General features: G+C 42.4%; 1 protein-coding gene across 4 annotated transcripts in view; it reads left to right on the top strand.

Moving 5' to 3' along the window:
- Nucleotides 1-2072, top strand: part of LOC126143726 (dehydrogenase/reductase SDR family member 11-like) — a 151742-nt gene extending 149670 nt beyond the window's left edge. For all 4 annotated transcript variants that reach the window (XM_049915444.1, XM_049915443.1, XM_049915445.1 and 1 more), the window contains exon 6: nt 1954-2072. In XM_049915444.1, coding sequence (XP_049771401.1) covers nt 1954-1992 — 39 coding nt within the window. In that variant the 3' untranslated portion in view covers nt 1993-2072. The remainder of the gene's footprint in view (nt 1-1953) is intronic.
- Nucleotides 2073-13603: the final 11531 nt, after the last annotated feature.

Below are 13603 nucleotides of genomic sequence, written 5' to 3'. Positions count from 1 at the left end.
GATGAACCCATGTTTCATCGCCTGTAACAATCTTTGACAAGAAATTATCACCCTCAGCCACATGACGAGCAAGCAATTCCGCACAGATGGTTCTCCTTTGCTCTTTATGGTGTTCGGTTAGACAACGAGGGACCCAGCGGGAACAAACCTTTGAATATCCCAACTGGTGAACAATTGTGACAGCACTACCAACAGAGATGTCAAGTTGAGCACTGAGTTGTTTGATGGTGATCCGTCGATCATCTCGAACGGGTGTGTTCGCACGCTCCGCCATTGCAGGAGTCACAGCTGTGCACGGCCGGCCCGCACGCGGGAGATCAGACAGTCTTGCTTGACCTGGCGGCGACGATGACACACGCTTTGCCCAACGACTCACCGTGCTTTTGTCCACTGCCAGATCACCGTAGACATTCTGCAAGCGCCTATGAATATCTGAGATGCCCTGGTTTTCCGCCAAAAGAAACTCGATCACTGCCCGTTGTTTGCAACGCACATCCGTTACAGACGCCATTTTAACAGCTGCGTACAGCGCTGCCACCTGTCGGAAGTCAATGAAACTATACGAGACGAAGCGGGAATGTTTGAAAATATTCCACAAGAAATTTCCGGTTTTTTCAACCAAAATTGGCCGAGAAAAAAATGCGTTGCATTACTTATTGAACTGCCCTCGTACAATTACAGCGGACAGGGACGTGTTCGGTCTGCTTGCTGGCTCACGGCTGGAGGAAGGAAGTAGTAACGTGCTTGCAACGCCTCAGTGCCGCCTGTGGCGAAGCGGGTGTCTCTCGTTCCAGTGGCGGCTGCTGGAGATCTACTCGAAAATGAACTCGTTGTTGTGGTCGGCCGTATTGTTTACGTGCAATGAAGTAGACTGACCAGTAGGGCTTGAGCTTTGGCAGCCTGCAGTCAAACTTCCAATGCTGGTAGCCGCGGTTTCCGGATACAGCAATTCCAGTATGACTTCATCAACTGCGAGCATTCGTACTTTATTTATCTAAACCAGTTTCTATCGCATGATCATCTCCGGTTGCCTACGTGTACACAGTATATATATTTATACACGGAATATATGTAAGTTAAAATAACCGGAAATATTTTCTAGTTGTCATTATCATTAACGCTCAAATCAAATCGACTTCGACAAACAAAGTAGGCAAGTCGAGAGACAGCTTTTGGCGGAATATAATTACGTTACTTAAGTAAACTAAGTCAATATGTCATGCTATTATTAACTCTGAAACAGCGCCCATGTTTCGGGATCTTCTAGTAATTTTTGTTAATAACTTCTAAAATTGTACTAAAATAGGATCTTTATTCGATCTACGAAGTTACCTTCCCTGGTAAAACGTCTCCGAAAAACCTATCATCTAATTGTAGTGTTCACTGCACATAACTGAGGTATCTTGTCTACACTTGGTAACTGACAATTATAATTATTATTATATTATAAACATTTTTCCCGTTCTTCAATCATTGACAAAGTTTCTTCCTATTTTCTGCAACTTTTGTGATTTTCAAACTTTTGACTTTCCATTCATTTGTACATACACGTGTAAGAAACATATAAACAAGCTACCTTCTTTAATTAATAATAAGCCAATTTATTGCTTCCGACAATTTTTTGCAAGCTGACGACAGACTTCATTGTCATGCATAGAGATATTTACATATTGTAACAATTTCTGTCAATTTTTTACAACATTCAGTGGATCATAGTTTCATCGATATCACTGAAATGACGACATTAAAAGGGAATTGTTATTAAAATTTATCTGGATTGCATTGGAAGATACTCATAAGAGAAACGTCTAAATCATTCACCGGACTATGTTTTTCAGATGCTCTAAGCATGTACAGCTATCTATCACGTATTTATTAGAATAGGTTACTATATTTTTCTATATCAACCTTGGAATATGGTAAATAACTGAGTAAAATTATTGTCTGTTTCAGGTTCAAGACATCATCATATATCCTACTTGCAGTGAATAATGTCTACGCTGTTTTTATAAACTGTTTCCAGAATTGATTTGTTGACTTGTATTAAAAAATAATTGATTTTTAGTAGAACATTTCAGTTTGAATTGTAATTTCTCTTTCAATTAAAATACAATTCGCCCACCGTTTTTTCGTTTTGACATGGACATGTAATACAATACTTAGTCTAATCCATTCATGTAGATTCTCAAATGAAGGAACTACCATTAATTTAGACTCTCATAAATCTAGAGGAGGGTAGATGATATAAGTTTACCTAAATGTGCTGTATGATACAAACACTGGACTTTTTCAACCATTCTTGAAACAGCCAAAATATTATGGTGAAAAATGATCAAGGGGACACCGATCTATTTTTTGAAGTATCAGCACGAATCAACAGGCAGTTTTAAGCAATATTTTTTAAGACGCAGTTAAACCTTGATAAAAGGGTAATTTCTATAGCTCTGTATCATAACTCTTATAATATCATAAAATATTGCCTTCAGTTTGTCAACAATGGGGAAAGTTTCGTGGCAGATATTATAGTATCAAGAAAGAGACATATAAATATGTTGATATATTATTTCAAGAAGATAATTTATGATGTTCTACCACACTTTTATAACATAATATGTACTAACTAGTTTTAAATTGATGGATAATAGTCGTGAAAAGTTAACTGAAGTTTAACTCATAATGAAGGGAAAAATAAAAATGTGACAGCTGTTGTCACGATGATTAATACTGATTTTCCACATAAAGAAAAGTGTTCAGAGGAAAGATATGTAAAATTGTAATAGTTATCTGCCACCTACGAGAAGAAAGGTGAAATGTAAGTTAAACAGTACATTTTCATTTTGTACTATTTACCAACCAATAGTGAAAGGAGTCAAATAAGATAAGACATATAAATGTTAAACCGCTGTTAATCATTTCTCATACACATTCCATCCTTATTCAGACATTTCACCTCCTATGTTATACTCGTATCTTCAGGCAACGAATTTTTTTTACCTAGAACGTATAGGACTGACAAAAATCAGATTATTGGCAGTGAGATGGAGTGTCTGTTGTCTCATGAGGCCCATGACAGAGTTCAAAAGAAGAATCTTTATCTAAATCAGATACCTTTAATTTAATTCTAACACAGAGTCCCTTCTATTATGTCTTCTGCCTTTCCTTCCATTTTAAAACCTTTCTCACCATGACTAGCTTAGGCATCTCCTTTTATTCCTGTTGTGTAATAACATTCCTAGGTATCCTGATTTTATTGGTTTTGTTACTTCCTGCAATGACTTAATCACTACATGTAAACCTCCCAATTCAACCATTTCACTCGAGTAACCAGCCATACATTGTCTAACAGTTCCTAGTGATGCACCCACGTCTCATCTTAGTCTACCTGGTTTCACAATTACATTTCCCCTTCGCTTACATCTGATCTACCTGACGTCCACGACCCCGCTGTAGAAAATCAATCCATCCCAGGAATCTGGAAAAAAATGTATGCTTTTGCCTGCAAAATAACTGACACGTCATGAAAGTGATTTGCTTACGGAAGAACTTCTAATTCGAACATACAAATCTTTTATTCGTGTCGGAGTGGGGTCCTTGCCGAACTGACAGCTTGTAGTGAGCAGCAGGGAATAGAGAAAACCTGCGCTTTCACAAGAACCAACTTGCTCCCGTCCTCCAGTAACTTCTACAAGCTGAACGAACTCCCATCCCACTTTCCTTGGTCTCGGACACCCGCAAGTCGGCGTGCCGAGAGAGTATGCTTATATTTATAATCTGTATTCTATGCGATACTTGTTAGTTAAAGACTAGTTCACACATTATCTTGCCTGTGAATGTGCAACGCAATTTGGTAAAAACCGCTTCAGTATCTGATTTATGTGAGTGAAAGTGCCTATGACTGATTTTGGTTAACACTCTCGTACACTCGGGCACAGTCTCGAAATGGCCACACTAATAAAGTAAATGTGAAGATAATTCTGTATGCAAAGTTTTCATGACTAAACCTCTGAAACGATTTTAACTGAAATGTGCTATGGAAATTTCCTCATTTCTAAAGAACAAAGGCTACTTAAAAGAAAAAGAAAAATAGTGGGAATGGAACATCTTTCTTTACGTCAGTGGTCATAAACCATGTGAAAAAACTATTAAATTTGTTGTACAATGTACATGTTGTATAGTACACAGATACTTCAGTAGCACGAGGCATAGATCGACGCTCACGGTCACGCCCATCCACATGCACTGCTCAACAGCAACACTGCACACGCGGTGTTGTCGTGTCTTTTAGGTCAGTTGGGTGGAGATGGAGGCGGCCATCACCCAAACGGATAGACACGTGAGGGCAGCTCTCTTTATACCACTTACAAATGTTATAAAATTTGCGCTGCACCAAATTACAAATTATTTACTTCCTTCCTCCACCATTTTAACATTATTTAATAATTTTAGAAAGTCCACAGTTTATTTTAGTGCCCAAATTCATTTCTTGAAACAGGAATCCATTGTGTAGTGGATAAAAGATTTTTGTAATTTACAATTTAGTATTTAATTCCGTTTTGACAATATACTTACAAATTAAACTGATGGTTTTGCTTTTCGATTGAAAGGATTGCAATTCCCAGTAAAACCTGCTATCAAAATGATAAGGCCCAAGGGAAAACACTAAAAGTTGCCAAAGTGTATTTTGAAAAACCATGGTTTTCTCACTTTCATTCAACTCACAAAAGGGAGAAAGCTGACCAAAAGCGTTTATAGAGCTGTATTAAGATTTTGCAATAAATAAGTGATAAGAAAGAGATATTTTTGTTGTTTTTTACATTTTTTTAACTGATTCGACATATGGTAAAATGATAGAGACACTTTCATTATGTATGTGTATACCAACATTCCATACAATTATACATACACACAACATATGTACACCACTGCATACCAAGACATTTATAAATTACTATCGCACTTACTCACCACAAAACGACTGATGAATCAAATCTTCTTGGTTTTTAAGCCACATCAGTTCGAATAAAATCTCAAGCTTTTGATGGCTGTCCACCAACTTAATCACCACTGACTGCCAGGGCTAACTTTATTTTATTTGTTGATTTTTTTTCTCCATTCCTAGGAGTGGACTGGTCTGGTCGAGATCCAGTCCATTAAGAGTTGCGTTTCTATGCAGCCAATTATCAGACAAGCAGACAGTGGGGCAAATGGGAGAGCCCAATTGAGAACAAATGCGAGGGGCTTACCAGTTCTGGCATACACCTCACAACCAAGGTAAACCTCCGAGAAACCTTGGTCAAAACTGAGGTAGTGGAACCATGTTGTGGATGTTGTCCCAGCCAAAAATGATAACGTTGTGCTGGTGTGAGGACTGTGAGTGTTGTATGTATGTGTATGTCTTACTGAACGGAATGAAATGATGAAGTGGCTGTGGCTAGTTTTTTTTCTGTACTGCCATTTTATTCTTCCATGAGGGGAATGGGCTTACAGCAGCGATGTAGTCGCTCTTCATCTTACAGTTTTGAATGTAATGTTTTAAAACATAGAAAGGTGAACGAAATATGAGTACTGAACATTTCTGGATGACTGATGAGGCGGAGGTGGTAGTTCACAAAGAGCTGCTCAGAGGCGATGAGTTGCAGGATATGTTGCTGATGTGGCATCTGCTTGATAACCAGCTCCAGGTTGACGGAAGAGATTGTGGGACCACAGTGAGAGTGTAAAAAAGATGAGATTAGATAGCTGGAATGAACTTGTGGAGAAGGTTGTTACTGTTGTGTTTGTTAGAAGGTTGATGTTAGCATGAATCAAGGATGCTGTGGGACTGGAGGAGATGCTCAAGGATGGGATGCAATGTGTTAGACAATATTGTCCACTCGGGAAAAGAGGAAGTGGGCGTGGTTTTGGGAATATTTGGCAGTGGCATTTAAATGAAATATGGAATGGGCTGCCAGGGTGACCTGACTCAGGGTACGTGAACACTTGAATGGGTTGATGTGATGAAGCAGATGATGTCTTTGCCAGGAGTAGGATGCAGGGAGTTGTTTGAAGTGATGTGTCAGTAAAGTGGATTGGGACAGTCAGTTTATGGACAATGTTGGTACAGATGGTTGGCTTTGCATAGCGCAAATAGGAGGACTTTTGCAGTCAGAAGTTAAATGATCATTGTAGATGAGGCATTTATGGTAATGGTGGGCTTGGGATCCAGAAGGCTTAGCTTTGTGTTTATGGTGACAGATGATGGCACCATTCTGAAGGAGGTGATCTATGGTCGAGGGGCATTCAGAAACTATGCAAATGAGGGTTGTAGGATCAGAATGATGATGAATTCGAAGGGATTCCCGGGTTTGGCAATCAGGGTTGTAATTTAGCTCCCATTCAACCTCCCCCACTATGATCTCAGTGTCCACCTTCTTTATCACAGCAGTAAGAGTCAGTGGACAGCGTGGGGTTTAGGTTGTCTGGGCCATGGTGGGCTCAATGGGAGCACAGAGGCTTGAGGACCAAAGGTGATGGAAGGGACTCATTGCAGTAGATGGTTTAGAAAATCAGGATCGAAGAATTTGATGATTATGGAGTCTTTAAGGGACATGAATTGTGATATGTTGAGATTTGGAAGGTACTTTTTTATTTCGAGGAAACGTGTTGTAAGACTGAGGAACCTGAGGGCAGGAAGTAGTAGGATGAAGGAATAAGTTGAGGAGATGTGTGGGGTGAGATGAGAGTGGACTTCATAGGTTAGAATGCGTGGGGCTGGTGAGGCAGGTACAGTGCTGCCATTAGTGATGAGGGTGATGGTAGTGGCAGCAGCAGCAGCGGTGACAAAGGAGCTGTAGTATATGATGGAGTGATGAAATCTGCAAGTGAGTAGTGAATTAGGTCTGGAAATGCTGTGTGTGAGAGTGGGAAGGTGCACAGGGTCATTCAAGTAGTGGGGAAAAAGGGCAAACAGGGAAGAGCAGGAGAGGGCAGCGAGTAGTGAGTAAAGGAGTAGGGTGGAGGTGGAAATGCAGCACAGGTGCGAGTAAATGACTGTGGAGGTAGTAGTTGTAGGTTGATACATCGTTGGAAGAGGGTAGAAATGGTGCTGACTAGTGGGTGGAGCCGAAGACTGGCAGTGAAAACTTGGGCTGGTGAGCACTGGCGATGTTCATCTGTGAAGATGAGAATTGGTGGTGGATGTGATGACTGACAGTGAGGACTGGTAGCAATGGCGAATGTGATGATTCGCAGCGAGGACTGGCAGAAATGACAACACCTGTCAGTGGAGGCGATGACGATGGTGGACAGCAAGGCCTGCTGGCAATAGTGAAGATGCCTGAGAGTAGCTCAGGCAGTTGTTATATCCTGAGAGGAAGAGCATGGATGGTGAATGGTCGGGACTAGCACAGTTCTCCACTTATACAGGCGTGACTGCAGTCTCTGGTGCCAGTCAGAGATGGCTGAAATGATGCATGTGTTGAAGGTGAGTTGGGCAGCTCACAGCAGCTCCAGCTCACCATAGGACCGAGTGCCATCAGGTGGTGTGAGGGGCTGGCGCCACGTTTGAAACTACTGCTCCCACCTCCCTGCCAGCGTCAGGCGTCTGTAGTTACTTCCTTCCGACATCCAGAGCCCGCCCCCGCATCCTGCTAAGTGTGTACCCCTGAACTCGGTTAAAATTGTTGCTGTTGATGCTAATCTCAGCAGCCTCGTTCATTTCGGAATCCCAATAAGCTGATGATTGAGCCAAAACTCTCTTGTGTTTTCAAACTGAAGTTTATTTCTGTTTTCCAGGCAATAACCAGCTATGGCCAACTTGTCAAGCTCCCGTTGTTTAATATGCCGCTTGTGATCAGTACAATGCTCTTACCTATATAGATGCCGGCCGCGGTGGTCTCGCGGTTCTAGGCGCGCAGTCCGGAACCGTGCGACTGCTACGGTCGCAGCTTCGAATCCTGCCTCGGGCATTGATGTGTGTGATGTCCTTAGGTTAGTTAGGTTTAAGCAGTTCTAAGTTCTAGGGGACTGATGACCACAGCAGTTGAGTCCCATAGTGCTCAGAGCCATTTGAACGATTTTTTGAACCTATATAGATGCTGCCACATTTGCGAGGGAGATAGTACACGCTGTGTACATCAAGAGTCTGTAATGGGGAGCAGCATGTCTCGTATCTTAAGGGGCAGGCTGGAACACTGGTCTCACTCTATGTCTGAAGTATGTGTTTTAACTTCCTGCTCATTACCCGACTGTAAGCCAGGAAAGTAGTTGGCTGATATGTGAGCATAGCTGTGGTTAGCAACTAGTTTTAAGTAGAATGGTAAAATCCTCTGATGTGTCCCATCCATATAGCGGAGGTTACATTAAAAATGTAGAGACCTATGACATTAGGTATACTTTAAATATTACAGAAAAAGGTGAGAATCAGTAGATTACCATTCCTAGATGACTGGAGCTAAATTCTACTTTTAAATTCACTTTCTTCGAATGTGTTTTCCGAACTCTCCAGAATAAAGCATTTCTGAGTCGCTGAAACTGCAAGAGGCTATAGTTCCTTGGAAACTAGGTAGTAGTGTTTAGTAATATGAGTGCCTCTTAATATCTGAAACGGAAAGAAGTTATCTGTATATAAATTATGAACGTCTAATATGTCCTGTCCTTAGAATGAAGTTAACGAATCAGCTGGCAAGCCACATTACCTGTGATGTGACCAAGAATGCGAGATATTATTACATGAACACATTGTTCATTTATGACTTCAGGAATGACGACTCTCTCCTGTACCAGGATTCGAGCAAAACCTTAGCCAAGGATATGCAGTGTTTTCAGTGATGCAACCAGGCAATTTCGGCTGCCTGCTGGACAGAAGAGGGCGAGCCCGGGCGTTTGTGGCCGGCCTGTCTGGATCTCCGCATGGGAGACTACTTGGCCCCCCAGCCACTCTCCTACGTCACAGACGAGCCTCCGAAAGACAGAAGGGGGCGCTGTGACGTGAACAGCTGCAACTAACAGCTGACTGTCTGCTCCAGGATTCACCACCATCAGGCCCACTGAAACGTGTCTCCCAACTGTCCGGCTGATTCGCTTCATACAGGTTTATTTCTGCCACCATTCAAGATTAATTCTATCAGATGATTCGGTATGGGAGCAGGAACTGATCATATATGTCAGAAATAACTGTGACATGACAAGTACCTAGCACATTTGTACTGCCCCATTATGTAGAGTTAGATGCATCTCTTCCTATGGCAATTTATAAGCAATTTCGATTTAATTTAAGTGACAATATATCCGCCTTATGCTGTTTCTCACCTTGCCAGTTACAGTTGAATCCTTCTGACCTGGGCCGGCCTCTGTGGCCGAGCGGTTCTAGGCGCTTCAGTCCGTAACTGCGCTGCTGCTACGGTCGCAGGTTCGAATCCTGCCTCGGCCATGGATGTGTGTGATGTCCTTAAGTTAGGTAGGTTTAAGTAGTTCAAGGACTAGGGGACTGATAACCTCCGATGTTAAGTCCCATAGTGCTTGGAGCCATTTTTGAACCCTCTGACCTGAGTGCCTTCGGGATGGGCTTGTTTTTCGCCACAAACAATGGCAAGCTCCTCCTACATGACAATGCAGCCGACACCTGGGCGCATTTCGGATGAGCATTTATGCTCCGAGGGAGGGCTGCATGGACATTTGCTTTGGTCTGCTCTGGAGAGAATGGCTTGATAAGAGAGGGCACTGCCCACACGATGGGACAGTTATAACTTGGTACTACACAAGCCTGTAGCACATTGAAAGCATTTCAAGTGCATTTGTTTTTGATTCCGTTCGCCTTGCCGGCTATTTCAAAATTTTACTACAGAGGTGGAATTCGAAAAGGCGGTTTCCTCTCTTTTCATAGCACAACAACTGATCGGGAGCCTTAGTTGTCCGATGGCACTTTTGGTGCGCTATTTTCCCATACATACCAGTTGATGGGGCGATTTGAAACGGCAATTTCCTCTCGTTTGACTGGATTATAATTAGCTATGGACTTTGATTGAGCAATGGTGGTTTTCGTTCACTCCCTTTTGTCACGGCAATGCTGCGAGGAGTCGAAATAAGGAAATTTTCTAGCCACTCTTCTGCGGACGCTGGGGTGGGACTCTTCTGCGAGGTTCATCTGTGGGACGTTAGGCACTTGCTCTGCAAGTGCTGCATCACTCCAGTGGGCGATCTGAACCAAGAGTGGGCAGAGCTTAGTTTGATCAGGAGCTGACTGATTTTAGGGTCCTCTCAGTGATACTCGACATATTCATTACCAAATTATTTGTCTTCCCTCGGTTTAAATATTCCCAAAGTGCATACGCATACCCATTGCCCATTACAGTGCCAGATACTCGTTTCCATGCCTGTCTAACACTCCCTTTCACAGCATGGTCAGTGCAGTTATATCTGTAATGTCGTCGGATGCGAGGGCGATCGCTAGAGACAAGTTTTTCATTTCGTTTCCCCATTACCTTGGGATCCACTCGTAGGTGTTTTAAAGTATAATTCACACACTATGTGATCAAAAGTACCCGAACACCCCCAAAAAATACGTTTTTCATATTAGGTGCATTGTGCTGCCACCTACTGCCAGCTACTCCTTATCAGCGACCTCAGTAGTCATTAGACATCGTGAGGGAGCAGAATAGGGCGCTCCGCAGAACTCACAGACTTCGAACGTGGTCAGGTGATTGGGTGTCACTTGTGTCATACGTCTGTACGTGAGATTTCCACACTCCTAAACATTCCTAGGTCCACTGTTTCCGATGTGATAGGACGTGAAAGGACACGTACAGCACAAAAGCGTACAGGCCGACATCGTCTATTGACTGACCTCTGTCAGTTGAAGAGGATTATAATGTGTAATAGGCAGACATCTCTCCAGACCATCACACAGGAATTCCAAACTACATCAGGATCCACTGCAAGTACTATGACAGTTAGGCTGATGGTGAGAAAACTTGCATTTCATGCTCGAGTGGCTGCTCATAAGCCACACATCACGCCAGTAAATGCCAAACGACGTCTCGCTTGGTGTAAGAAGCGTAAATATTGGACGATTGAACAGTGGAAAAACTTTGTGTGAAGTGACGAATCACACAATGTGGCTATCCGATGGTATGGTATGGCTAAAATTCGGTGGTGGTGGTGTCATGGTGTGATCGTGTTTTCCATGGTGGGGGCTTTCACCCCTTGTTGATTTGCGTGGCACTATCACAGCACATGCCTACATCGATGTTTTAAGCACCTTGTTGCTTCGCACTGTCGAAGAGCAATTCGGGAAGGGCGATTGCATCTTTCAACACGATCGAGCACCTGTTCATAATGCACGGCCTGTGGTGGAGTAGTTACACGACAATAATATCCCTGTAATGGACTGGCCTGCACAGAGTCCTGACCTGAGCCCTATAGAATACCTCTGGGATGTTTTGGAACGCCGACTTCGTGCCAGGCTTCACCGACCGACATCGATACCTCTCCTCAGTGCGGCACTCCGTGAAGAATGGGCTGCCATTCCCCAAGAAAACTTCCAGCACCTGTTTGAACGTACGCCTGCGAGAGTGGAAGCTGTCATCAAGGCTAAGGGTGGTCCAACATCATACTGAATTCCAGCATTACCGATGGAGGGCGCCACGAATTTGTAAGTCATTTTCAGCCAGGTGTTCGGATAGTTTTGATCACATAGTGCATAATTTAAGATTTACTCACGTACATTGCTGGCATTCTAATGTAAATTTTGTTCATAAGAAGTTTGATACGTATGTGCTAATTAGAATCAATAAAAAACTATGTACATATATGTCAGTGACTGGACTTTTCTATTCATTCGATAGGTAAGGAATCCCTGCCATTATTATTATTATTATTATTATTATTACTATTAAGTGATTTTGCAATCTTGTCATGTATTTTTCATTTACGAGGGCCCTTTTCCTTTTATCCGTTGCGCTAACCTTCAGTTACATTTCTGAACAAATGGGGAGCAGTCTCGCTGCCTTAAGGTGCAGCTGGCATCAGAGATTGATTCGATTAGCACGTTAATCCTGACAATGAGCAACTTCCACCATTCCTGTTGTGTGATGCATAGCCAAGTGAAGCGGAAGGCCCCAATGGGCCCACTTAGTGAGCACGGAATGCAATGCATTTCTCCTCTCACATACGCTAAACCACAAGTGATGTGTCTGTCAAGTCCCATTTCTCTTTACATTACCTAACAGGTGTGGTGTTTCTTTTTGAAGAGCTCTACGTCTTAGACAGGAAGCTCATGTTCACTATTCAGCACCCTCACTTCTCAGTTTAAATCTAGGAGTGACTGCTTTGCTTGAATATGCCTTGTATCATTTTCGGTTGTAAATATTGTATACTGTAGAAGGAAAAAAATGTTCAAATGTGTGTGAAATCGTATGGGACTTAACTGCTAAGGTCATCAGTCCCCAAGCCTACACACTATTTAACCTAAATTATCCTAAGGACAAACACACACACCCATGCCCGAGGGAGGACTCGAACCTCCGCCGGGACCAGCCGCAGAGTCCATGGCTGCAGCGCCTTACACCGCTCGGATAATCCCGCGCGGCGTAGGAGGTTAAGATTATTGTTATTACCCCAAGGCGGACTTGAACAATTTTTATTACTTTTGTTTGTTCGTTCTCTTGCCAGCAAATGCAAATGAAGGGGATCCTAATTACATTTCCGTATGCTTGTCTGAATTATTGTATTGTGTAGGTTTAGTTGTAATGTTCAGTCCTCCTGTTAATTTTTGTTTCCTAGATTTTAAAAAAGCTATACTACATTTTTTATGGTCAAGGGATGACTCCAGAGCTGGGAGGGGGGCGGGGGGGGGGGGGGGGGGAACAGCTTAATATTATCTGTTACGGAACTTCGCAAGACTGTCACGTGACATGGGACGTGCGTGGGCAGCTGCACAAGAACTTTGCAACCAATAAATTAGGTGACAGCCAGGGCCCTTCGGCAACCGTAACCCAGTGGTGTATCCATAATTGACCCATAAATTTCCCTGCTAACTAGCTTAGCGCCCGCGCTTTGCTCGTGTAGACTGTATAGTCTGGACAGATTTTTTTTTCTTTAAACGAATTTTTCTGTTGTTCGCAAAATTGCAACATCCTCTGAACTTTTGATGGTAATTAAAGCCTTAGAAGCATGGTCTTTTCCGAACATATTTCTGACCAAAAAACGATTCTGGTAACCGAATCCGGAGTTCATTGTTAATCCTGCCTTTTGAATTGTTGTGGTGATATTTCCACTGAAACATTCATTTCCTAACACGTATTCCTTTAAAAGTCAAATACTAGTTTCCATAGCCTTAGCTTGAGAGAAGTTTTAAAATAACGAAATATCTTCAAAAACACTGAAATGTGAATCCTTTTATTTCTAACTGAGATACGAAATACCAATTTTCGTATTTCTGGCTGAAAAACTGCCTTAATAGCAAGATATTTGCAAAAAACGTTTCATGCCCTGCTTAACTTTCTTGTGGATGTCATTTTGACATTTTGAACAATCCCTTACTAAACGATATCTATAGTATACGATCCACACTCTCTTCAAACTTCAAGTTTACATCTTAAGCGATTCGGCCTGAACGACGATGAGT

Source organism: Schistocerca cancellata, chromosome 2 (genome assembly GCF_023864275.1).
Source record: "Schistocerca cancellata isolate TAMUIC-IGC-003103 chromosome 2, iqSchCanc2.1, whole genome shotgun sequence".
Lineage (NCBI taxonomy): Eukaryota > Metazoa > Arthropoda > Insecta > Orthoptera > Acrididae > Schistocerca > Schistocerca cancellata.
Note: the sequence above shows the minus strand (reverse complement) of the source record. Positions and strands in the feature narration are given on the sequence as shown.